At 49.2% G+C, this 25,695-nt stretch overlaps 1 protein-coding gene across 2 annotated transcripts in view; it reads left to right on the top strand.

The window, feature by feature from the left end:
* Positions 1–25,695, top strand: part of TSNARE1 (t-SNARE domain containing 1) — a 1,594,453-nt gene that overhangs the window by 442,514 nt on the left and 1,126,244 nt on the right. For both annotated transcript variants that reach the window (XM_069621720.1, XM_069621721.1), the window contains one exon: positions 18,079–18,201. In XM_069621720.1, the coding sequence (XP_069477821.1) occupies positions 18,117–18,201 (85 nt within the window). In that variant the 5' untranslated portion in view covers positions 18,079–18,116. The remainder of the gene's footprint in view (positions 1–18,078; positions 18,202–25,695) is intronic.

Here is a 25,695-nt window from a genome sequence, read left to right as displayed (position 1 = left end):
TGGAGTTTTGTAGGCCGGAGCCTGGCACTCATGCCGATTCTTCATATCGGCGCCTTATGTCTCGGGTTACCGAGTACTTGGGTTGGTCAGCTCCCCCAGGGGAGTTCGTTCAGGATGATCTCACGGACATCCTTGATCTCGGTCCACCCACTGACCCGGTTTTGCCTTTTCATATGGCTCTGCAGAGAAGGGTGGCAGCGGCTTCGACTGCTCCGGAGAGTCTCCCGGCAGTGGGCAAGTCTTTGTTGCGAAAATACCGTCCAGCCAGTAGCGACCCCTGCTACTTGTCTAGGCACCCCACTCCAGAGAGTTTGGTGGTGCAGGCGGCTACGGCCCCGGCAAAGCAGGCATCGTATCCTACCATCCCTCCGGATAGGGACGACAAACGTTTTCACGGCTGGGCGAAGAAAGTGTTTTCTTCTGGGGGTATGGCGCTTCAGGCGGCCAACTCCATATGTGCCTTGTCTCGTTTCACACACACTCTGTGGAACTGTGTTGCATTAGCGGCTGAAGATATTCCCGAAGGGGACGAACGGGATGGTTTCCCTGCTATGGTTCAGGATGGCAAGGATGCCATGTGTGAGGCCGTTCAGTCAGGTTTGAACTTGGTGGATTGTGTCAGCCGGTCCATGGCGGCGAGCACCGTAATGCGCAGGTTTGCGTGGTTGCGGAAGTCTGGGTTCGCTCCTGATGTGCAGTCCCGGCTCCTCAACATGCCCTTCGACGGTGAACACCTTTTTGGCAGCAAGGCTGACGAGAGCCTTGAGAGGTTGCAGACCTCCAAAGCTTCAACAAAGTCGTTGGGCGCTGCAGTTTCACCAACCTCCGCTTTTTCGTCCTAGGGGACAGCAATGTAGGGGAGGTTCCTTTCGCTATTACTCGTCCTTCAGTAAAGCGAGGGGAGCTAGCAGTCAAAGAGGCCATCGTAAGAGTGCCAGAGGTGGAAATAAAGGTTCTCGAGGTGCCAAGGCCGCTCGGGCAGTTGCCTCTTTGCCCTCGGGCAACGCCGCAGCCGCTACCACTCAGTTATGAGGCCAGGTCCCATGGTTCGCCGGTTGGGGGAAGGCTGGCGCAGCATCTTGTAGAGTGGCTAGCCATTACTTCGGATGTGTGGGTTCTGGAGATCATAACCCACGGCTACTGTCTTCCTTTTCGGCAGAGGCCTCACGACAATCCACCAGGGAGCCTCTCTTTGAAGAGTCTGGATCCGCTCCTTGCGCAGGAAATTCAAGCCCTGCTGGAGAAAGGCGCCATAGAACTGGTGCCTGTAGCGGAGAGGAACAAGGGATGGTATTCCCCTTATTTTTTTATATCGAAGAAAGACGGGGGATTGAGACCCATCATGGACTTGCGCGGTTTGAACAAACTCCTCAGGAAGTACAAGTTCAAGAAGGTGACTCTTTCTCAAGTCCTCCAGGCCCTTCAACTTCAGGACTCATTGGTATCTCTTGACCTCAAGGACACTTACTTCCATGTGCCGATCCATCCCATGCACAAGAAGTACCTGAGGTTCGCGGTTGGCTACTCGCATTTTCAGTTTCGGGTCCTGCCGTTCGGATTGACCTCCGCCCAAGGGTTTTCACCAAGCTCATGGTGGTGGTGGCAGCGCATCTCAGGAAAGGGGGGATTCACGTCTACCCCTACCTGGACGATTGGTTGATCAGGGGGTGCTCTCCCGAGCAAGTCCTGGATCATCTGTCCGTCCCCTGCCACTCCCTTCACAGGCTGGGCTTCTCCCTCAATTTAAAGAAGTCCCATTTGACACCAACGCAGCAGCTCCAGTACATCGGAGCTGTGCTCGACACGTCCCTGGGGCAGTGTTTTCCTCCTCAGGTGAGGGCTCTTCACATTCAGCAGATGGTGCACAAGTTTCAGTTTGCCCAGAATCTCCCAGCGTCCGAGTTCTTGAGACTGCTCGGCCTAATGGCATCCTGCATTCTTCTGGTGCCAGAGGCTCGTCTGCGGATGAGATCTTTGCAGTGGGCACTTATGCTCCAGTGGTCTCAGTCCTCCGGCAGGCTGACGGACCCTGTTCAGGTGGCGTCCTCGGTAGCCCGGGACCTTCTGTGGTGGGCCGTCGAGGGCAATCTGATGAAGGGGGCCCCGTTTTGGCTGCCCTGGCCGGAGTAGACGATCGTGACGGACGCATCCCTCACGGGATGGGGAGCTCATGCCAACGAGTTGACAGTCAGTGGTCGTTGGTCTCCGTCGGAGTCCAGACTCCATAACAATCTGTTGGAGCTGAGGGCCGTCAGGCTTGCCCTGAAGGCTTTTCTGCCGACTGTGCGCGGAAAGAGTGTCCTGATTCTAACGGACAACACGGTGGCCATGCACTACTTCAACAAAAAGGGGGGGGGGGCAGGGTTACTTCTTCTGTGCAGGGAGGCGATGCAGCTCTGGTTCTGGGCCATCCAGTAGGAAGTTTTGATCTCGGCGGTTCATCTGGCCGGAGACGACAACGAGACGGCGGACGCTCTGAGCAGGCAGAGCACGATCTCTCACGAGTGTGAGCTGGCTCAGGAGATTCTCCTGGAGATCTTCGCCCTTTGGGGGACCCCTCAAGTGGATCTCTTCGCCTCCAGTGTCAACTGGAAGTGCGAAAGGTCTTGCTCGTGGGAATTTCCTCCAAAAGGAGCCTTAGGAGACGCGTTCGTGGTGGAGTGGTCGTTCCCACTGCTGTACGCGTTTCCTCGAGTCCCCGTCATCCCGTAAGTGCTGCGGAGGTTACGGAGGTTCGGTTCCCGGATGATCCTCATTGCTCCGGCGTGGGCCCGGAGGACGTGGTACCCGGACCTTCTAGACTTGTCCATCTGCCCTCCACGTCGTCTTCCCTACTGAGACGATCTGCTCTCACGGGAGAGGGGGGTCAGGTTCTCCATCCAGAGGTCAGATCCCTCAATCTTCACGCTTGGCTTCTGAAAGGTTGAGGTATAAGGATTGGGACCTCCCTGAAACCGTGATGGAGTCTCTGTACCGTTGCCGTTGGAGAAAGTTCTGCGACTGAGCAGAGTTCGGAATGTGGATCCTTTTGAATGTGACATTCTCCAGCATTGGATCTTTCATGGATTCACATGCTTAGAATATTCCCCGTCGTCAGACTGGGAACCCTCGGTACACATATATATAGTCATTTCCAATAGGAAAAACTTTTGCCCTATCCCCGTCTGCGTCCTCTACGGGGCCGCCCACGTACGCCCCGTTGGACGTGATGGTATATAAGCCCCGCCCCCGCGGGTCCCTTCAGATTTCAACCGTCTCCAAAGATAGTGGGATCTCCTCGTGTTTTTTTTCTTCAAATACCTATCGATTGGTTCTAACTCTGCGAGTTTGTCTGTTTGGTCCGCTTCTAACTCCTACGAGTTTTGTTTGTTGGTCTGGCAATAATGTCGGGTAAGCCTCTTTTCCGCCCGTGTGCCACGGGCGGTCTAAAGAAGGTTTATGAAGGGGATGGCCATCTTGACTGCATCTACTGCCTTCACCCCCACCACTCGGCGGACCAATGTGATATTTGCAAGGGGTTTTCCCAAAAAACCCTGAAGGACCGGAATCGGCGACTGGTCTCGTGGCTGAACGACGGCGCTGGAGCGTACCCTCAGTCGGAGGTAGGATCGGTGCGCAGTATCGCCTCAGCGAAAACATCAGAAGCCCCCCGACGCTCACATCCGTCGGAACCTCCGGCCAAAAAATCACGACCTACGGAGAAGGACGTGCCTCGAAGTCATTCTTCTAAGGCCTCATCGAAAGAATCGACGAAGAAATCATCTTCCTCTTCTTCTTCGTCGAAGAAAGAGAAGGACAGGCCAAAATCCTCCTCGAGCGATCAGAAAAGATCAGCTACGAGTAGAGAGGCGGATAAACGCAGGGAGAGCTCCGCGAAGGCGGGACCGCCTAAGCCACCTGCAGGCCCTCCGTCGACGACGACGACGGCGACGATCCAAGTGCCCACTCCGTCACAGTCCCCCGCCTTTCAAGCGGGCTCATCGTCGACGACGATTCCCTCGTCGACGGAGTTCCAGGCCTGGAGGCCAGAAGCGTTCGACATGGGGCTACCCGACACACTGCTACAAGAACAGGCAGTTTCGATCGCCTCCAAGGAAGACGACGCCTTCAGAATAGTGAGCCCGGAAGACCTGGGACTACGGCCCAGATTTCCTTCTGGTGCAACCCCACGTATGGAAAGAGGGCGTCCAAACCATGCGGCATCCATTCTCGGAACCTGCGGTCAAGGCCCGCGTAGAGAAAAAATTTAAAGTTCCAGATTCGACGCCAAAATGCCTCTCTGCACAACCCACGCCTGACTCGGTGGTATCGGCGGCGGCGACGAGAAAGGCAAAGGGCCGGATTCCGAAGCTAGACGCCAAGACGCTTTCGGTAAAAAGATCCTGTCAGTGGGAGCGTCAACAGTGAAAGCAGCGAACTCCCTGGCAATCATGGCCAGGTATGACAGGGAGATGTGGCACAGACTGGCACCCATTTTGGACCACCTCCCAGAAGAACACAGAAAATCAGCTATGTCCCTGGTTCGTGAAGGAGAAGAAGCCTCGAACCATGCTATCAATATAGCGGTGGACCTGGCAGACTCGGGGTTCAAGCAAATTAACAACGGAGTGGTTCTACGACGCCAGGCCTGGCTCAAGTGCACCAACTTTAGAACCGAGGTGCAATATAAGGTCGTCGACATGCCTTTCGAGGGTGACCACCTGTTTGGCGAAAAGGTGGATGAGGCCTTGAAAGGAATGAAGGAGGACTCTGAGACGGCGCGCTCGCTGGGCTCTCTCCAAAGCGGTAAGCCCTTTCGTTCCTTTCGCCCCTTTAGAGGAGCTACGGGAAACGCACGATTTGCGGGATCCAGGGATAGAGCATTCGGGAGGTCTTCATATCCGTCCCAAGGCTATAGACGCGCCTCACAGTCCTCGACCCGACGCAGAAATTTCCAGGCCTCTAAGAGACGTCCCACTTACTCGTCGTCGACGGGAAAACAAAAAGATCAACAATGACGTTCTAGGAGGGAGAGTGTCAAGTTGCGTCGAGGAATGGGAGTCAATTACGACAGATCGGTGGGTTCTGGACACGGTGAGACTGGGACATTCCCTAAGATTCAAATCCAGACCTCCAAGACGTCCACCGATACGCCTGTCTCAACCACACCTAAGTGTCTTGCGTCGAGAGGTTGCGCTCATGCTAAAAAAAGGCGCCATCGAGCTAGTCCCTGCTTCGCAGAGAGGCTTAGGAGTTTACTCACGCTGCTTCGTAGTAAAGAAACCAAACGGGAAGTGGCGCCCCATCCTCGACCTACGGGACCTCAACAGAACCCTGCTGAGTCAAAAGTTCAAGATGCTTACTCTACAGGAAGTAATCAGATCGGTCCAAAAGAACGATTTCCTGGCGTCTCTGGACCTCCAAGATGCGTATTTTCACATTCCGGTACGCACTCACCACAGGAGGTTCCTGAGGTTCCTAGTCGGCCAAACACACTACCAATTTACTGTGCTCCCTTTCGGCCTGAAGTCCTCCCCAAGAACCTTTACAAAGTGCCTAGCACCCGTAGCAGCCTGGCTGCGGAAGGAAGGGCATCACGTTTACCCGTACCTCGACGACTGGCTCGTGAGAGGATCCTCCCCAGCGTCGACCAACGACAGCCTATTGACCACCTTGCGACTGCTACAGCGTCTGGGATTTGCAGTGAACTACGAAAAGTCTTCACTAAAGCCCTCGAAGAGCTTGAAGTTCCTAGGTGCTCAATTCGACACCCACACGGGACTAGTGAAACCATCCCTGGAAAGGTTGTTGAAGATCAAACACCTGACAAGCCAACTTCGTTTACAGAGCAGGTTCTCAGTAAGAAAATATGCGGCTCTCCTCGGCTCCATGGCATCGTGCATCCACCTGGTCGCGAACTGCCGGTTGTTCATGAGACCTCTACAGGAGTTCCTATCAGACAGATGGAAGCAGGCCACAGGCCGCTGGTCGGACAAGATAATAGTCGACGACGAACGAGTTATCAAAGCTCTCCGATGGTGGAAAGTGGCGCACAACCTGGACAGAGGGGTCCCCCTGCAGGAGCCGGAATTTCAGAACACCATCATTACAGACGCCTCTCTGTCGGGCTGGGGAGCACACATGTCACGTCACCAAACCCAAGGCAGGTGGTCGTCGACCGAATCTCGCCTACATATCAACGTCCTGGAGCTAAGGGCGGTGAGATGGGCCCTGAAATCTTTCCTCCCACACATCAAGGGGTCAAAAGTAAGAGTGCTCACGGACAATACGACAGCTATGTTCTACCTGATAAAACAGGGTGGCACCAGATCCAGGACCCTCTCGAAGGAAGCTCAAAAGATCTGGCATTGGGCTTTAAAACACCACATCTCCCTAGTGGCATACCACCTACCGGGAGCGAAGAATGTACAGGCGGATTCCCTGAGCAGGACTATGTCACAAATACACGAGTGGGAGCTGGACTCCGCTCAACTCGGGGAAATCTTCGAAAGATGGGGGACCCCGTCGATCGATCTCTTCGCCACGGAAAGAAACCGAAAATGTGTTCAGTTCGCGAGCAGATGGCCCCAAACAGGTTCCCTGGGGGAAGCGTTCTCGTTTCCGTGGACGGGCAAGTTCCTCTACGCCTTCCCTCCATTTCCCCTCATACGGAGGACGATCCAGGGGATCCACAGGTACAATTGCCAGGTCATCCTTGTGGCCCCGCGATGGCCGAGGCAACCATGGTTCTCAGACCTCCTTCATCTGTCGCTGGATCAGCCGATACCATTCAGGAAAGTACCGAACCTCCTGTCCAGGGACGAGGGGACCGTGTGGCACCACAATCCGGACAGCCTGAACTTAACTGCATGGCTCCTGACTTCTCGGAGTTCGGGAACCTAAAAGTCTCGACTGATTGCCGAAGGATTCTGCAGGCGGCCAGAGCCCCGTCCACTAACAAATCATATGTAAGCAAATGGAAAAGGTTCTGTGTATGGTGTAAAACACAACAAAATATACAACCTTTGGAAGTAACTCCGGAGCAAATCCTCCCGTATCTTCTTCATCTTGCGGAGAGCGGACTGTCATCATCGTCAATCAAAGTACACCTGGCGGCTGTTTCGAGATTTACCAGAAGAAGACAGTCCCCTCCACTATTCAGTGACAGGCTAGTGAAGCATTTCATGAAGGGTCTGTTTAGAACCTTCCCTCCGGAAAAACGGTTCCCACCGTCGTGGAGTCTGAACACGGTTCTAGCTGCCTTAATGAAGCCTCCCTTTGAGCCAATGTCCTCTTCATCTCTACAATTTCTATCTTGGAAACTCGCGTTCCTAGTTGCCATCACTTCGGCTAGAAGAATGTCGGAACTACAGGCACTGGTCATAGACCCTCCATATCTGAGGTTCTGTAAGGACAAAGTTATTTTATCAACTAACCCTTCATTCATCCCAAAAGTACCGTCGGTCTATCATAAGCACTCGACCCTGGTACTCCCTACTTTCTTTGCATCTCCTTCGTCGAAGGCGGAGAAGGCTCTTCACACTCTGGACGTCAAAAGGGCGCTAAAATTCTACCTGCAAAAAACGCAAGATATCAGAGCCACCAGACAGCTATTCGTCGCCTACGGCCCCTCGGCTAGGGGTAAGGCTATCTCCAAACAAGGTCTGGCTCGCTGGGTCTCCTCGGCGATTACCCTGTGTCATTCCAAGGCCGGGAGACCTCTACTACATCGTCCCAGAGCCCATTCCACGAGATCGACATCTTCCTCCGTGGCTCTATGGGCGGGAATTCCGCTGACGGACATCTGCCAGGCGGCGGCATGGTCTGTTCCGCACACGTTTACGCGCCACTACTGCCTGGAAAAGCAGCACGCGGATGAGGTACAGATGGGAAGAGCAGTGCTTCGCCACCTTTTTCAATGAGGTAAGCCAAAGTTTCAAGAATAATGCTACTTATTATTATTTGGCCTCAGCTGGTTTTTTCAGAATGTATACATGAATGTGCATCGTTTATTGACCTATACATAAGTGGTTGGGTAGATATGTGCACAAGGGGTGCATACTGAGTCATATGACATAGCATTGTATGGCGGAAATCCGTTTCGTATCAGTATAATAAGTTGTTGCTTACATACATGGTGTAAACGGTAGCGTTTGGGGGTGTCTCTACGCATGTAAGTTACATTGCACTCTCACCTCCTTCTTGATGTTACGGCTTTACAATCTATTCTAAGCATGTGAATCCATGAAAGATCCAATGCTGGAGAAGGGAGTAGTTTCTTACCTGTAACTCCATTTCTCCAGCATTGGTATCTTTCATGGATTCACATGCGCCTTCCGGCCTCCCCGGACTGCAATGTGGAAGATTGATATGTAAGCAAGTTTTTTCCCCCCGTTATCTTGGAGGGGTCGAAATCTGAAGGGACCCGCGGGGGCGGGGCTTATATACCATCACGTCCAACGGGGCGTACGTGGGCGGCCCCGTAGAGGACGCAGACGGGGATAGGGCAAAAGTTTTTCCTATTGGAAATGACTATATATATGTGTACCGAGGGTTCCCAGTCTGACGACGGGGAATATTCTAAGCATGTGAATCCATGAAAGATACCAATGCTGGAGAAATGGAGTTACAGGTAAGAAACTACTCCCTTCCCATGGTTTTATCTTCTTTGCTTTCTTTGGCCCACAGGGGCTTGCAAGTGGGGACCATTAAAGGTCACCTGGTGGCGCTGTCCATATTTAAGCGCTCGTCTGAAGAGTGTTCCTATTTTAAGATTCCTTTAATTTCGCAGTTTTTGAAAGGGCTCACTTATGTGTTCCCTCCGTCACCTTTTTTGGTGGCAGGTTGGGATTTAAACATTGTTCTTAAGTTTCTTTTGGGTGCTCCGTTTGAGCCTTTACATTCTTGCCATTTGAGGCTGTTGACTCTGAAAACTGTCTTTTTGGTTGCGGTTACTTGCGCTCGCAGAGTGAGTGAGCTACAGGCACTTTCAGTTAAGCCACCCTTCACTGTGTTTCATAAGGACAGGGTTGTCCTTAGAGTTCGTCCTTCTTTTCTTCCGAAGGTGGTTTCGGAATTTCATTTGAGCCAGAAGGTTGTTCTTCCAGTGTTCTATCCTCCTCCATATCCTGGTAAGGAAGAGGAGAGGCTCCATAGGCTTGATCCTCAGAGAGCGTTAAGCTTTTATATTTCGCGCATGTCCCGGGTCAGAGTGGACGATCAACTTTTCATTGGTTACGCTGGAAAGCGTTTGGGACAAGCTGTGACGAAACAGACTTTGTCTCCGTTGGATTATTTTAGCTATCTCCGAGTGTTACCGCTTGGCGGGTAAGGACCCTCCGGCTGTCTTGTGGGCCCATTCTACCAGAGGAATGGCTGCCTCTACTGCTCTGCAGAGGGGAGTTCCTATTCGTCACATCTGTGATGCAGTCACCTGGGCTTCAGTACATACTTTTGTACGTCACTATTCCCTCGATTCCATCGGAGGGCAAGATCTGGCCTTTGGCAAGGAAATTCTCATTTTGATTGGGCATGCTAAATTTGTATTCTAAATTCTTTCCCACCTCCTTGCTTGGTACTGCTTTGGGAGTCTGTCATAGATATGGAATACTTTTGAGGACCCAATCCCCTCGAAGAACAAGTTACTTTCTTACCTGGTAACGTTCTTTCGATCGGATGGTCCGACTGCGTATTCCATATCGCTCCCTCCCTACCTTCCCTGCTGCAGAATTTCTTATGCAATTGCAGCTTGCGTTACGCAAGGCCTTGTGTGTCTGACTGGCAGAAAACTGGTGGCACACGTTCTGGGAAAAAACAATAACTGAGGCTATGGGCGTCGTGCGTCCTACTTATCACATAGGGTGACGTCAGCCGTCGGAGGAGGTCCTCTGGGACGGCGCATCGACGTCATCGACGCAGGACGCAGACCCCAAAGATTTTCCGAAGCAGCACAGCTGTGGACATTACCTGTCATAGATATGGAATATGTCGTCGGACCATCCCATCGAAAGAACGTTACCAGGTAAGAAAGTAACGTGTTCATCTTATAAGAAAGCTTTGCAGGTTGATGTGACTACTGCTATACCTAGTCCAGTTATGGCTGACTTGTGTCATTCTTCTTTTTGGATGAAATGTATACACTCTGTTGGATAATACAAACAACTATTATTAACCCCTTAAGTGCAGAGGACGAGATATCTCACTGCTTATCTTTGGGGGGGGGGGCGGATTGCTCCCCCCTGCTGCTGCGGCCATCCTCCTGACCCCCAGGCTGTGAAGGGGAAGACTTCCGTGCTTGGGGGTCAGAGGGTGGACGTGAGGACGTCGGCACATGCTATGTGCGCCAACGTCATCAGGAAGTGATATTTACGGCTTTAGCATGTACATTTCGCAGATACACTTTTGCATGCAGCTCGGGAATTTCTAGCCCGATTTTTCCTTGAGTGAGGGCTTGTTGGGAGGGGAAGACTCTTCCCCTTTCCAGTTAGCCCTTACTCAAGGAGATTGATGGTCGAGGATCACCACTAAACCACCAGGGAATACAGCACCCCCACCAAAAAAAAGCCAACAGACAACATGATTTGCCTTCTTTGGGGATATTGGGGGCGGCTGTCCCTGTGCCTTTGGGCGAGCCCCCCTGAAATCCCTCCAGTGCTCCCAGCCGTCCTGGATCTCAGGCCGGGCAACGTTGGAGCTTTTCTCTCTGGGGAGGGATGGAGACCCTGCAGGGGCTCACTGGGGGGCAAAATATCAGGTCTGACGCCATTATGCCACCCCAGGGAAAAGCAGCAAGGGCCACTAGGTCACCAGGGATATGATATTGGGGTGGGGGGCAGGCCAATCAGGCCTTGACCCACAGAAAATGCCAACCAGATGGCATAATGTTGTCGGTTGTTCTGGAGCTCTGGCTGGGCTACATTACAGCTTTTCCCTCAGCTGGGCTTGGAGAAGCGCAACCCACATGGGAGACATGTGTCGAATGACGGTCAGGGGTGATGTCCCCAGCTTTCGGGGCCTGTCTCCCATTTTGGTCCATCGTCCCCAAGTTCAGCAGCAGTCCCATGGAGCCCCGGCAGGGTCCCTATCCCTCCCTGGGGGGAGAAGCTGTAATACAGCCCGGCCAGAGCTCTAGGACGACCAGGTGTGCTGCCTTTGAACCTGGCTCCCCAGTTGGTTGACAGTCCCAGAGTCCAGCGGCGGTCCCAGGGAGCATCCCTCCCTAGGGGGAAAACCTGTAATGCAGGCTAGCCAGAACTCCAGGATGGTAGGGGGGGTGATGTACCCGGCATGAGACACCTGTCTCCCAAGTTGGGTGGCCATCCCAAGTCCAGCGGTGGTCCCAGTGAGCCCTAGCAGGGTGCGCATCCCTTCACGGAGGTAAAGGCTGTAACTCGGGCCAGCCCGAGCTTCGGGACGGCCTGAGGTGCTGCCTCTCGGCTTGGGCACCTGTCTCTCTTGTTGGTCGTCCATCACCAAGTTCAGTGGCTGTCCCATGGCGCCCCAGCAGGGTCCCCATCCCTCCCTGGAGGGAAAACCTGTAACGCATGCCAGCCAGAACTGCAGGATGTTCAGCGGTGATGTTCCAGGCCTTTGGCGCCTGGTTTCCATGTGAGTTGACCATCTCAAAGTCCAACAGTGGTCCCAGGGAGCCCCGGTAGTGTGTAAATACCTCCCTGGAGAGAATAGCTGTAACGTGGCACGGCCAGAGGAACAGGACCTCGGGGGGAGGGTGGGGTGTGATGTCCTCCGCCTTGGGTGCCTCTCTCCCTTGTTGGTGGACTGTCCCCATGTTTTGCATTGGTCCCAGGGAGCTCCGACAGGGTCCCCATCCCTCTCCGGAGAGAACCTGTAACGCAGGCCAGCCAGAACTTCTGGATGGTTGGGGGTGATGTCCCTGGCCTTGGGCACCGGTCTCCTTTGTTGGTCGACCATCCCCGAGTCCAGCGGCAGTTGCGGGGAGCCACGGCAGGTCCCAATTTGCCATGAGCTCAGACTAATTTAAGACCGCTTTTCATATATCATACGGCCTGTAGTCCTAAAAGGTGTTGTTTATACATACACCACACTTTAACATAGAATTTAATTATGCATATACTGTGTGTGACACTTGAGGAACAAGTGTTCGGAAGCTCTGCAGAATCAGCCAACGTCCAGGAAATGGTGCGTTTCATGTGCTGGTCGCTCGGACTACATCAAATGTCAGCTAGCAGCCTGTTTGACTTTACACCATTGGGTGTTATCTGATAGCAGCCTTTTAACCTCACACGGATAAGTGTTCTCTGATAAGAATTCAAGAACGGGACATTGATAGACGTGAACCGAAGAATCTTTCACATTCGCAAAGTCAAAGCCCATGGGGTACAATGGGAAAAAAAAATAGGCAATAAGTAAAAAAGATACCCCTTGATAACAGACAGCCGGCTAAAATAGCCTTGCGATGTTGCAGAACTTTACAAATGCCATAAGAGAACAGTGAAGGCGTTTATAAGCCCTTTGAGATGCAAAAACCCATCTAACGTAGTTTCACATGAGTTATATGCTTGCTCTCTCATTCTTCCAAACAGCGGATATGAAGAACCTACACATGCAGGGCCGCCATGTTACTTGGTGAGCCAGCCAGTCCCAGCTAAGCAGAACTAGTCAGGTTGAAGGAAATTCTGTAACACAGCCCAGCCAGAGCTTTGCCTACGGGAAGGGATAGGGACCTGCCGGGGCTCCCCGGAACTGCTGCTGGACTTGGGGACGGTCAGCCCTCATGGGAGACAGGTGCCCAAGGCCAGGGACATATTCCCCGACCATCCTGGCGCACTGGTTGGGCTGCATTAAAGAATTCTCCTGCAGGAGGGGATGGAGGACCCTGCCGGGGCTCCCCGGGACTGCCATTGGATTTGTGGACGGTTGACACTTTTTTTATTTTCCACCCAGGTATGTACCCCCACACTTTGAGGTACCATTTCTGTCAGGACATCTGTGGGAATGCAGGAAGGTAGGACATGTGTTGCCGGCGTGTTTCGGTGGTTTCCTTGCAGCAAATGTCTAGAGAAAAAAATAAAATTCCCTACATTTTGGACTTTGCCGGGACTTGTAAATTCTAGGGTGATTCGCGCAAGTCAGGCCTCTTTGGATTTCGATGGGTGTCTTCTTATCAATCAATCAAACATGCATGGGGTTCTGTGTTTTCCTTGGTGGCTGTGACACCGCGCGTCCAAAGCTGTGGGTTGTCCACAAAGCCAAATCCAGTCTTCCTCGGGGCATTTGATGTACTACTGGTTTAGCCTTCTCCCTTTGGGCCCACATAAGTGCACTCACACATGCGAGGTACCGTTTTCGTCGGGACTCGTGTGGGAATGTGGGAAGGTAGGACATTTGTTGTTTTCTATTGGTTTTGATAACATTTCCATACATTTGCTACTGCACTTCGTTACACAACCCTTTAATTTCCCAACTGTAGCCTACATTTAGTCACTGCTTTAGGCATGATGCTTTTTATAACCTGCACAAATCACCTATCCTTCAAAAGGTCTGCCTGTGCTCTTTCAAAAAATGTATGCTTGCCATTTCTCACCACATTTGTTTTCTTTATTTTCAAATGCAAAGTAGTACCAAAACTCAATTTTTGGCTTGTGGTATTGCTTGTTTGTGAAACACTCAGAAAAATAAGTTATTTCCTAACTAGAAGGGTCGGGGGAATGTAGCGGTGCATTGCTTTTTCCAATATTCACAGAATACCTTTTTTCTGTCATTATTCCAATTTCTTTCTCAAGCTATGCGAATTTTACCTTCATAGTTGTTGCCTAACCTGCGCCAATGACCCTTTCCTAAACTTGGAATTTTGCCTACTTTTCAGAAATGTATGCCTTTCTGTCTTCCTATTCAGCTTTTCCTACCCTCCTCTTCCATTCCATCCATGCATGTCCAATTGGGCAAAAAAAGGGAAACATTGCCTATCTGACACAAAACTGATGGTAATCTTGTTCTTGAAAGACTGGAAAATGGAAAATTCAGAACAGCAAAGCATTTGTTCCTAGGTCTTACAAAGAAAAACCACAGGCTTCTTTGTACATCAATTTATTGGCGTTTTCTGAAAAAACACTAAATCTGCTCTCTTTTTAGTTATTTTCTCTCACCCCCTACAGCAAACAAGGATTCCTTGGTGGCATTATGACCGCCTACATGTGGGAAGAAAAGGGGCCAAATTTGTCCGAGCTATCTCTTGTAACAAAAAGGTAACCAGGCATTGAATGCGACAAAGCCGAAATCTCCAAAAAAGGGCTCAGCACTGGGAGGGAAAACCCTCAGCATTTAAGGGGTTAAAAGCACCAAACGAGAATTTGGTAATTGTGGCAGGATTCAAACCTGTGACCCGTGCTTTTTGCTGACATCTCACTCAGTTTTCCTAAAGATGGCCTCAATTAAAGATTACGTTGTACTTGAATCAACTAGTGAAAAGATTGATTAGATATTTAGGCTATTGCTGTTCCCAGCAGTTCATGACCATTCAGTTTTTCACACGGAACCTCCGCAAAATGGTGAATGGGAAAAGGGTGCAATTCTCTGGCTTCACACCATCTACTCACCAAGACCTAGATTTTTACTTTTACCACATATCTATTCGAACCAGCGTTTGAATTAGGTCTTTCGTCCTCCTTTTAGAATCATTCACTTTTTTCCAAATTCTAGAACAGTTTTCCATTGTTGTTATCCTCTTTATAACGTTGGCTCCTCGTGACTTCTTGCATGGTGGCGGGGGAGAACAAATCCTGGGTACCGTTGATACTTTTTGTTGCCTGCCATGCACTGCATGACATCAGGAAGAATGTCATGGTCAGTGTTTGTTTTCTACCTTGTTTATATCCTGTGGATATTCTCTGCTGACTTAGTTGTATCTTACAACAATATACCACACAACTGACTTGTTTTTGTTCTATTGAACATGGCAATTGGTACTCTTTTGAGCCTCCTGTAACTTGAATTATTAAATGATGGGCGCCAAAGTAACTTTTTACCTATTATGCACCAACTTCCATCAAGCCATATTTTTTCTCCCCTCTTCATGAAAATTCCCACAAAAGATTTTGTCGTATTCAAAGTGCAGGGTCCAAAATTGGAATACGTGGAGCAGCCATTAAATTAAATAAACCGTGAGTTACTCCTCACAACTATTAAAGCCTCATTCATGAGTTCAGGACTAGGTATGTTTAATGCAGGGCAGAAAAAAACAGGAGGGCGGAAGTAGTTTAAACGAGATGCAGAGGTTGAAAAATGATACTTTTGTTTCACGAGTTACCATTGAGAGACGCACAAGTCACAATAGCCTATGTGGAGTGCCTGAAAGATCGGAAAGCTTCCACTTTCCCCCTAATTTTGGCATGCATCCACAAATAGACAGATACCATATACCCCTCTTTCTTTTGCTCGATTACTGTCTTTCGCTTTCTACATGACTGTTGATTCCTCTTGCTCTCTTGTCATGTTCTACATTTTTTCACTTCCTCCTTAGATTGCCATTTCTTTCCTGTCAGTTCTTCTGGTGGCTCCTACCCCTCGCTTTGTAATTACGGATTGTGACAAATCCAGGGAATTTGTTGCTTCTCCCCAAGAGGATGCCACCCCTCTGGAACTAAAGAGGTGAATCTGCTTAACACAATACTCCCTCAGGGATTGGGTGAGCGGAATCCCACTGCTCCTTAGTGAACAAGGATTGAACCAATCTGTAATATCTTCCTTAATACCAATGTCCCAAATTGTTGTTGACATTGGAACCAATAGCAATATTGAGGACAAGGGCTCTTTAAATATGCTTTGTGGTGCTGAGGACGCCTCCTGGAGCCCTGAACCACCAGACCAATGAAATTCTCCCTCTCTACAGGGAACGGCGTATATCTACAGGGAAAGACATTTAATGGACAAGATCCGGAGGAAAAGAACCGGCGCAGAATGGTTGGACTGCTGGGAGAGTGCTAGTGTTAGGGGACGTGGCATATAATACGCTGCTGCTACAGCGCTATACAGACTCATCCTGGAGGCAGGAACATAATGTATGCGTAGTGGGTGGAGTGTGTTGGAAGCTTGGGGAACTCGGCCAATCCCAGGTGCAGCAGTAGCCCGAGCCTGTGGAACCCGGACACTAAGTCGCAACCTAGATGGCAGACCGGCGTGCCCGAACAGTAGCACCTGGAAGACCGATGAACTGCCACATGTTTCCGGTCGGAAGGAGCCACCTCCTCCCCTTATGGCAGATACCACAGAAAAGCAGGTAGATGGTTCTTCATAAGGAAAGGGAGCGGTGGCTGAGTTTGGACTCTATCCTGAGGAAGGTCAGAGCGCTAAGAAAGTGGATCAGCTATCCACGGGGCCTGGTGGGGTTATATAAAAACAAAGACTGAGTGGGACCCCCAAACGGGGTGAAAGTGAAGTTAATATCCCAATGAGGGCTAAAAGAAACCCTAGAGTAAATGAAACACTCGGAGAGGGTGAAAGCATAGTTAATATCCCAAGAGGGTTATACAAAACTCAAGAGGAAGCTGCACACTCTGAGGGGGTTAAAGCGAAAAGAAAAAACCCGAGGTATTACCAAATATCCATAGAAGAGAATAATATGCTGAGCAGGTGAAAGCCAGAACACTAACCTAAGAGTGGTTACTTAATATCGACAAACGCGAAGAAAACTCCAAAGGGGTAGAGCTAAACCTAATCCACCACGAGGGGCTACAGAAAACCGACAAGGGAGCATAACCCCCCAAGAGGGTTTACTGAGTACCAACGAGGGGGACCACCATTCAGTGAAAGTGAGCCCCCCAACCGACAAGGGGGGTGGGGGGGGGACCAAGGTTACGAGAGAGAGAAGATGCACCTAAACTACGGAATGAGACTTTGTTAGAAAGGGTCAGGAGTCCCCTCGTGGAAGAAAGCAAGGGATTTGGAATTGCAAATGGTATACGTAGGCCCTCGACCTTACGCTCCAGCAAGGAGCCCAGAGACATTTGGTATTTACAGGCAGGCAAGGCCAGAGAGAAACACTTTGAGATGGGGTCAAGCACCAACCAGCACAAGCCTATTAGGGGAAGCAGGGACACTTCTTCAGGCTAACATGTGTTTTCCTTTACTAGTGGTAGGGTCAGTTAGTGTGATGGCATAGTTTTGAATGGAGGACAAGGTTTATATTTTTGTGAGACATTATGACGAGCACCATTTTATTATTTTATAGACTAGGGAACCGTGCTTAGAGCCGAGAGGATAGCCTTGAAAGCATTACCGTGCTTAGAGCCGAGAGGATAGCCTTGAAAGCATTACGATGCAGAGCAACACAGGTTCGATTCCCAAGTCCGCGCTTAGAAACCTCTGAGTATTAAGCGCATTATAAATAGCCAATTACAATTACAAAGCATTAGAGTTAGGAGAGGGATTTAATCAATTTAATAAAGTGACTGGGTTGGAAGCATGTCTAGTTGTCCATCTGCTATGTCTGACCTGCCACGCTTTCTTTGCTGCTAGACACCTCCTAACTCGGTCACTACATCTGTCTCTGCATCAATCACTGTTGCTGTGTCTTTACTGCTACACATTTTTGTTTTTTGACAGCTCTTTTTCTGTGATACCACCACACTCCCTTTCTCTCTTCTGCAGTGAGGAGATAATGAGATGCAAACTATGACAGTGTGTCTAGTACATGGGAGCCATTGGGCTTTAAATATATTCTAGATGCTGTTACCTGTGTGGCAGCAGTTGGCTTAGGGAGCCAAACGTAGCTCCTGGTAGCTGTTGGTGTGAAGCTAACCAGACTCCTCTAGACTGTACCTTGAGGGAAAAGGGCTCTCCGCTCCCCTTAATTTCGATTCCTGAAGTGTGAATCTCGGGCAAATGGAGGTGTGCCTTCTGGTTCATTTCTTAAACCTACCAACACAGTGAGACTTGTCTTGTGCCCAAGTGACCAGCGGGTTCTGCTGTGTTTCTGCATGCTTGCTGTTTACATGAAGGTGAGGGTCAGCTTTGTAGCAATACAAGGGTTGCTGCTATGCATCGTCTGTTCTTAGTGCTGTGTGTTTCCTTGTGCTCTCCTCTTTAGAAGCCCTCACCAACTCTGCCCTGTTTTTCTTCTAGCTTGGTGAGGTATCCCACCTTTACGTACCGGGCAGAAAATGTCTTATGGCTCAATCGATGGGGGCTCATTTGGCGGTAGGAACCCATTTGGTGGCTCTTCAAGGCAAGGATACCAGCCCTTAGGTAATGTATGACCTATGTTATCTTCTGATTGTGTTTGAAGATCATGCAAGCTGATAAAGCAGATACAAGATGGTGAAGCTATCATCCTATGAACACTTTGGAGCAGTCCCTTTCTTGTAATGTGTATGTTTTAGATCAGTTGAGCAGTCAAGACTATACCTTGGATTTTGTTTTTCCTTAAGTTCCTTCCAATTGTAGTGTCTCTATATTGAAAGAATGGCTCCCTTTTGCTTCACTTGGAGTTTGACAGTGCAAGAGGTGGAGAAGCATGATCCACTTACACTGTACGCACATGCCAACATGGAAGGAATGTGGGTCTTATTTAGTCGAAAGCATGTAGGTTTGCTGCTCCAGTTGCCACTGGAACAGCAATGTTGTCCTGTTTTTTTCAATATTTTCTAACATGAATGTTCTGTTTGCTAAGTTCATTGACCTCAATAGATTCAATGCAACTCACACAGGGCATCCCTCTGTAAGTAATTTTCATAATGAAATGTGCATTATCTGAATGAGTGGCTGAGAGCCACACCGTTGACCCTCACTGCCAGTGGTTGTTGCAGCACCAGTTAAACAAAGTTGTTAACTTGCTAGCCGGGGCACCGTTATACAAGTCCTGGCTTTTTTTGTCAATATCCATTTTTCAAGCTTGTGCTTTGGGGCTTGTGCTTCTAATAGAGAAAGTGAAACGTCTTCTATAAATCTACAACTCCCATCATGGAAAGCTTTTCCTTAAAAGCCGAGATTGGGTAAAGGTGCTTCTTAAGATATGGCCTCAGTCGGCAGCTCTGGTTGAAACACCACTGGTTGTTCTCTGGCTACTACGGTGTACATACCAGCTTAAAAGATGGCAGCCCTGTTTTCCTGCCATATTCCAAAGCATTTCATTGGTGGGGACGGTCAGCTGGCACTATACTACCCCGTTTTAGACCAGCGCCTGATTTCTGACGCAAATCCTGAAGCCTGGCAGCCGAGAGTCCAGAAACGAAGACTTTTAAAGCACCAAATGCTTTAATAGTCTAGAGACCCAAAAATGGAATGGAACTTTTTTCCTGCAGAAACGGACTACATTCTCCCCTGCTCTTGTTTAGTTGCATGGTGAATTCCAAATCAAATTACCATCATTACGCTGTTCATTTGCTAGCGCGGCTGCATTGTAATAATGCTAATGAGAAGTGATTGTCGGGTACCATTGCTTAAATCAATTGTACGCTTTTATAACATAAATTAGTCATACATTTTATTATAAGCCGACAAAGGATTTGCACTGCAAACCTCAGGTGATTATATTTCTTTTTCTCTCAAGCATTGGGATCTGATGGGATGGATTTGAATAGATTTTCTGAGCTCACCTCCACTGCAGCGCAGGCAGCCGAGGTGTGGAAAGAAATCTAAATGATTTGCAGAAGATCGTGGAGGGTGGTGCTTGGCCTGTCGGCCTCTGCAACATGGCATTCCACTACTGTTCCATGAAACTTTACAGGCTATCCTGCAGAAGCCTCTGGTAGGATTTTCTTTGTCCAATTCTTCGATGGCTCGAAATGAATCCTCAAATCATTGATAATATGGCTGCCTTTTGTGGTGAGTTTCCTACACTCCCCATTGTAATGTGTGGAGGAAGCGAGCCCCCAGGGTTGAGATTGAACCTCCCAGATGGTGATCAAGGAGGGATTCTCCCTGCTACCTCACCTCCCCCGTAGACTCCCTAAACCCCCCCCCCTCCCCCCGTGGGAAGCCCTTCGTGGTACTGCTCCTTAGAACTCGGTTTTCCAGAATGTATTACCAAAGGTCCTAATTGCTCCGAAGTATTCAGCGTACCAGGATGTATTACCAAATGATCTATCAACTCCTAAAGGCTCCGTTTACCAGAGTGCAATGCCCAGGTTCACAGCTCCTGGAACGGAATTACACTTTTGCTACAGAACAATGATCTCTGTGCGTGAACCCGCAATGTTTGCAGACCGAGAGGAAAGAACGTTTCCAGCTTACTGGAATTTAAATGCGCCAAAACCCTGCAGGAATTCCCTCGTGCCTTCATCCAGCAGAATTGAGATGGGTAAGAATACAATGTCCTGGAGCCCACCCAGCAATAGAATTGAATCGTAGTTGGTGCAGCCCCCCATCAATGAATGTCAAACCTTGAGGCCCTACATTAATCATCAGAATAGACTTAACCAGGCAGGTGGCGAAGAATAAGATAATGAATGAAATTAGGAATCCTCAGGGGATTATCCAATCCCTGCATCGAATTCAAATAAGGAGGGGGAATAAACTATTTAATAAAAGTCTAGCAGGGCCCCCCCAACCGAAGTTGTATAAAAGGAGTTGGAAATACACGGTCACTGAGGAGTAAGTCTGACATGGAGCAGGCATGCTAAATACTACTCTCTTGATGCTATGGGAGAAGACCGAGGAAATGAAGGCTATGAATGCAACTGCCGGAATGAAGGCAGAGTTGTGGACACCTGAAGAAGACTACCGTCTGGAAGAAGGCATCCTAACCTCTTGAGATTTAGAGGCGTTGACTGGGAGTTGCACAGTACTGGAATCTATGAAGAGGTCGGCTTTCTAGAGGACCCCTAAGCACCTTCCAAAATCCTGAAGGAATTAGGGAATCAAGTTCTAAGGATTCTCACCAGCAAACCCTAGAAAACAGTAAGCGAGAGAAACCGGACGCATGGCAGTAGGATGACAGAATATTCACTGCCTGGAAAGGACCCCCTAAATGTGAGGGGGATAAGTACCCATTATCTATTGTGAATCCTCAAGAAGAGTCTAAAGTCCAGGGGGGTTCTGTTTTGAATCCTGGGATAGCCCAAGGTCCAGGAGGGACTGGCCATGAATCCTGGGAGAACTCAAGGAAGCATAGAGCGAAGGAAAGTCTAGACTCTGAGCAACTCCTGGTGGAGCCTTCCCAGGAAATGTTTTTTTCGGTTTTGATTTCTTGGACATTTCAGACGAGGATTTGAGAACTCTTTAGTTGGCTATGTCTTTGTTCATGTTAGTATCCAGGATACTAAAAGACTTGTAAAGATGAGGTTTGACATTTTCTTCATTTCAAATTTCCTTTGGAACTTCGTTTATATACAAAGGTTTCCCGAAAAAGGCAAGGACATAAGTGGATTTTGTATTTATGATTTAATATAGAGGTCAAACAGCAAGAGAAAAACACTTTTCATTGACCCATCCCTGACACTGTTCTGCCTTAGAAAATCCTTTTTGGTTTTAGAAAAAACCCTTGGGCCTTGGTTCAAAGGTTCCTTAAACTGAGAATAAAGTCTACTTTGTTAAAACAGTGTAAACCTTGTTTCACGTGTGCCATTAATTGGCCTACCACACTCTTCAAACGCCATCATAGGATTCTAAAAAAGACAAACGTTACTCACAGCCCCTCAGATAACATCCTTTGACATGTTCAGTGTGTTGTTCATGGAATGTCTGTTTCCGTAAGGGTATGCACATTATGATAATGTTGCTTGCTGTCTTTAGGAACTGGTGAATACTATAAAAAAACGGGACCACACTAATGAAGATTGCCCATGCTAACTGCACTGGTCAGTCTTGATTCTATTAAAGACGAGGAGGCGAGCATTATGCTTATCTCTTTAATTTGCCACCAACATAGCAATTCAACTTTTAATAAACTTTAGTTTTAAAGTTTAGAGTCTTGGAGAGATTCTTTTCTGGTCTCCTACAAGTCCCATGAGCCTCCTGGTGCTCAGTAGTCCTTCCTCCACCAATCCGGAGTCTGTCACCCCTATAAGGACTCTCCACACTAGGTCTTTCCTCTTTCTTTGCTTGCCGCGACAACTGAGTCTGTATAACTGTCCAACATCAACTTTCTCCTTGAGACAACTGGGGACGCAGCTTGCTATCCAAAAGGTCCAACGGGACAACTGATTTCGCTTTCATTAGATCCCGGCATCTTCATGCGGGCTTCTGTTCGTCTCCTACGAGAAACGGAGAAATAATAATGAGGGAAGGAATGCGATGTACTGATAAACAGCTCTGGTACCAAATACTTTCAATAGCATAATAACTTCATCTGGGTGGGATATAATGCTCGCCTCCCTGTCTTTAATAGAATCAGGACTGACCAGTGCAGTTAGCATGGGCAATCTTCATTCTATGACAAGACGGAGGCGAGCATTATGCTTGTTCAAAGCTCTGAACCACCCTACTAGCCATCTCTGAAACTGGCTTAAAATAGAAAGTCTTAAAGGTGGATTCTGAAGACCAATCTGCTGCTTTCATAATGTCTTGCAAGGACACACCTACAGAGAAAGCTCTAGAAGCCATGGCGCCTCTAACAGAATGTGCTCCAAATATTGTTAAATCTATGCCAGCCCACTGCATAACTTCCCTCACCCATCTAGCAATTGTCGCAGTAGCCACTGCATGTTGAGGTCTCCTGCGCGCTATTAGTAATTGGGTAACACCTTGCGGCCTAATCAGCATAGTCGCGGTCTCATAATCTTTAATGCATTTCGCTATGCATAGTTTTGAGTTTTCGGGGAAATAAGGGTAAGAGATCACCCTGGAATCTGATTTAGTCCTTTGCACTATGGTAAAGGCTATACCCTCCGGATAAAAGATCTTTCTATCTATCTCCAAGGCTTTCACGTCTGAAACTCTCCTGCATGCTGTTAGGAAAAGTAACATCGCTAACTTCCCAGAAAGCTGGGATCTGGACAGTTGGCTGTTTTCTGGCCAGCTAGAAAACATCCTGAGAACGTCACGGACGTCCCATAGAGAAGAATACTTGGGCTTTGGTGGCCTCTTCATCTTGATTCCTCTCAAAAGCCTGTGGACTGCCGGGTGTTCACCTACTGGTACTCCTTCCACTTTCGCATGTCCTGCAGATAGTGCAGACCTATATACTCGCAAGGTCCTGTACGCGCACCCTTCGAGAAATTTGTCTGCTAAGAAATTGAGGACGTGTACTATAGGTGCAGAAACTGGATCCAACTGTAAGGTTGAGCACCATCTAGCCCAGGCATCCCATGCCGAACTATAGCTTATAAAGGTGGAAGGTGCCCAGGAATCTCTGATACAGTCCGCAGCGATCTGCGAAATTCCTGGCAGTTCCCATCTCTCCCTGAAATTCGGCAGGTTATGAACTGCAGGGAGCCCGCCTCTATCAGAGGATGGCTCTGGCCGGTTGGGCTGAGGAGGAGATCTGGCCGATGAGGAATCTTCCTCGGGAAATCTGAGGAAAGTTCCATCGCTACTGGGAACCAGGGCTGAGATTTCCAAAGGGGGACCACTAGAACTGGCTCTGCCTGGTCTCTGCAAACCTTCACTAGAAGTCTCGTGACCATTATAAAGGGTGGAAACGCGTAGTGCACAGCTCCCGCCCATGACTGGAGGAATGCATCTGTCCCTGCTGCTCCCGGGTCCATCCTCCACCTGAAGTATTTGGCTGTCTGAGCATTCAGTCTGGATGCGAACAGATCTGTGTGTAATGGACCCCATAATTGATCTAATTTGAGGAAAACTTGGGGGAGCAGCTGCCAGTCGCTGGAATCTGTCAGGTACCTGGAATTCCAGTCTGCCACTTCGTTTTGGGCTCCTGGAAGATACTCCGCCGCTACTGCTATTTGGTGTTGAAGGCAGTAGTGCCAGAAATCTTTTGCTAGTTCCGCTAGCATTCTCGATTTGGTGCCTCCTAGTTTGTTTATGTATCGTACTGCGGAGATGTTGTCCATCTTCAGCAGCACTGAGCATTTGACTCTGTCTTTGGTGAACGTTTGGACTGCAAAGGAGCCTGCTAGAAGCTCGAGACAGTTTATGTGGAGCTGTAACTCGTTCTCTGACCATTTCCCTCCTGTTTCTAATTGAGCACACCTTTCTCCCCATCCGGCTCTGCTCGCGTCGGATTCTATAGTAATATCTGGAACGTCGCCGAAGATGGCTCGACCGTTCCAGGCTTCCATGTTTTGCAGCCACCAGTGAAGCTCTGAAATTGCCTCCCTGTCTAAGGTAACTAGCTAATGGTATCTTAAACCTCCTTGCAGGTGTCTGATCTTGAGTCTCTGAAGGGCTCTGTAATGTAGGGGCCCTGGGAAAATTGCTTGGATAGAAGCTGCTAGAAGTCCCACTATTCTGGCTAGGTATCATAGCGAGATGGTCTTTTTCGCTAGGACTGACTTGATCTCCTTCCTTATTGCTTTTACTTTCTGGTTTGGAAGTTCCAGAGTTGCTTTTACTGTGTCTATGGTGAAACCTAGGAATTCCATTCTTTGAAGTGGCTGCAATTGTGACTTGTCGAGGTTCACTAGAAACCCCAGGGAAGATAGTAAGGTGCAAACCCAACGAATATCGGTGATCAGGGCGTCCTTGCTCTGGTTCAGGATCAGAATATCGTCTAGATAAATTATGATCCGAATACCTCTTTCTCTCATGGCCGCTGCCACCGGCTTCATCATTTTGGTGAAGGCCCATGGGGCTGAAGCGAGGCCGAAGGGAAGGCATTTGAAACGCCACACCTCTTTGTTCCAGCGGAAACAAAGGTATCGGCGGTGGTCTTCTGCTATGGGCACTGTGAGGTATGCGTCTTTCAGATCCAGACGTGCTAACCAATCTCTCACGCGCAGAAGGTCTCTGAGAAGATGGATTCCCTCCATCTTGAAGTGATTGTATTTTAACCACTCGTTTAGGCTCTTTAGGTTGATAACCGGGCGCACTTTTTCTTTTCTGTGCACGAGGAACATGTTGCTTATAAACCCCGGGGAAGACTGCAACTCGCGCTCTATTGCATTTTTCTGGCGAAGCTTTACTAGCTCGTTCTGAAGAAGCACTGCTTCCTGCGCTGCTAGGTGAATAGCTTTCGGCTCTTGGGCTTGAAAGGGGTCGCCTAGAAACTCTATGCGCAAACCTGCTACGGCTTGTAAAACCCAAGCATCGCTGGACAACGCGCGCCAAGCGTTCAGAAATATCAGGGTCCTGCACCCCACTTGCATATTTGGTGTACTCACCGCCGGTGGCGCCTGCCTGCTTGAAGGCTCCTCTTTGTCTGCGACCTCTTGGGAACCTCGGCCGGGAGGGGAAGAAGGAATCTTGCTGTCTTCCCTCCCAATATTGTGCTCTGTTTCCTTGGGGTCTGCTATGATAGGAATATCGACCGGACGCCCGACCCCTCTGGCGTCCGGTCCCAGAAAAAAATCGCCCGGGAAAAATTCTTTTGATGGAGTTCTGGGCCTTTTCGAGGGCTGAATACGTTCCCACAAATTGGGACATTTCTTTCACGAACGCCTCGCCAAAGAGGAGGCCTTTCGCTCCTTGGCCCGATTCGTAAGACGATAAATCGCTTAGCTTTGAGTCGATCTTCACGAGCACCCCTCTTCTCCTCTCTGACGAGAGGGCGCAGTTGGCATTCCCCAGGAAGCACATTGCTCTCTGTGCCCAATTCGCTAGGACTAGAGGATCAATGGGGGATCCCGTGTCTTTGGCTTGCTCCGCCAGGTCCATAATTTTTGCCAGTGGGCCTGCTAAATC

Source organism: Ambystoma mexicanum, chromosome 5q (assembly GCF_040938575.1).
Source record: "Ambystoma mexicanum isolate Mex_15411 chromosome 5q, UKY_AmexF1_1, whole genome shotgun sequence".
Taxonomy (NCBI): domain Eukaryota; kingdom Metazoa; phylum Chordata; class Amphibia; order Caudata; family Ambystomatidae; genus Ambystoma; species Ambystoma mexicanum.
Note: the sequence above shows the minus strand (reverse complement) of the source record. Positions and strands in the feature narration are given on the sequence as shown.